Genomic DNA, 1,504 nt, shown 5'->3' on the forward strand with positions numbered 1-1,504 from the left:
TCCATGATGAAAACTCAGATGGATGGAGGAGGAATCATAGGCTCTTCAGGGAGATTATCAGGTATCCGAGTAGGAGAACCTTCATCAATTTGAAATATACTCGGAGCAGGAATTGGTGGAAACATGGATTGAGTAGCTCGAATTGCGTCAACTGTTAGCTTGGTCTTGATTATTGCCATATCTCGACTCCGTCTGAACGTTTCTGCTAAAGATGATGGCCACGTAATCGAGGACCATTTAAGCTTTTCTGCATCCGAAAGGACCTTCACAAGTTGTTCCCTGATAGCTTGAAGTCCTAAAATCACATTTTCAACCAGGTTTTCATCTTCTCCATCAATCAACTCAAGAGGTTCAAGAGATTCAACCTCGAGTATTTCATCATCTGAAGAAACAAAGAATCGAGTATACGTGAAGCTATGGCGACGACATCTATGCCGACGACACTATTGACCTATGCCGACACGACTATGCCGACGACTCTTTACCGACGACATGTCGTCGGCATACCCTATACCGACGACATGTTGTCTGGATAGGGTCCGAATTTGTTGTCGCCATAGGGTCTTAATGTTGTAGTGATGATTTGTATTTGTTGAATACGTAGGAGAAACTTTCGGCACATCTTCCTACTCTTCAAGTTACTTTTTTCAAATATAGAAGAAGTAGAGACTTTTTTTTTTTTGCTTCTGTTAGAGAAAAACCAAAGATGGGTTTGATTGCGAGAACTTTTTTCTTGATCGGCATGGTTGCATGCTTTGCTTCAGTTGCTCACGCCATTGCAGGCCAAGCGACTTTCTACACTCCTCCCTACGTGCGTAAGTACATATACATACATCAAAGATAAAAGTAAATTCATTTATGATCTTGCATGTAGCTTATTAATTTTGAGATTTTGAATAATGTTTTATGTAGCATCATCATGTTTTGGCTTTGAAGATCGTGGGGTTATGATTCTAGCAGCAAACAGTGGTTTGTTTGCCAACAGAGCTGCATGTGGAATTAGGTACCGTGTTACTTGCACCGGAAGAACCAATGATGGTGTTCTGAACCCATGCACAGGAAGAAGCGTTGATGTAACTGTTGTAGATCTTTGTCCCGGATGTGCAGCAAATCAAGTTGACCTTTCCCAAGAGGCGTTTGCTGTGATTGCTAATACGGATGCGGGGAGAATTAACGTTGAATATAACCGGTAATTATACACGTAATCCTTTTCTCTTAGAGCATGGAGAGTCGAACTTTATATGAAATACAAAATGATTTCTGTCTATTGGATTTTATGGAGTTCAATAGATGCCCAGTTTAATTAATTTGTATACTTTTATTTGACTTTTGATTATTTTTTACTTTCTTTATGATTTTCAGGATCGGAATTAATGAATTACGTATGCAATACGCCAAAATCAATTCTCTTATGATCAGTTTGCTTTGAAATAAAAGACACTCAAAGGTATTTGAACTGTATGCTTCTATAAGTATCATGGCAATGTATGAAGTATCGGTTGAA

At 39.0% G+C, this 1,504-nt stretch overlaps 1 protein-coding gene across 1 annotated transcript; it reads left to right on the forward strand.

Annotated features, from left to right (window-relative positions):
- Nucleotides 1-706: 706 nt before the first annotated feature.
- On the forward strand, nt 707-1,193 carry LOC145126128 (EG45-like domain containing protein). Its single transcript, XM_079061535.1, has 2 exons — nt 707-815; nt 913-1,193. The coding sequence occupies exons 1-2, from the start codon at nt 707-709 to the stop codon at nt 1,191-1,193; spliced, it is 390 nt and encodes a 129-aa protein (XP_078917661.1).
- Nucleotides 1,194-1,504: the final 311 nt, after the last annotated feature.

This window comes from Lactuca virosa, chromosome 7, assembly GCF_052849685.1.
Source record: "Lactuca virosa cultivar CGN04683 chromosome 7, Lactuca_virosa_CGN04683_v6, whole genome shotgun sequence".
Lineage (NCBI taxonomy): Eukaryota > Viridiplantae > Streptophyta > Magnoliopsida > Asterales > Asteraceae > Lactuca > Lactuca virosa.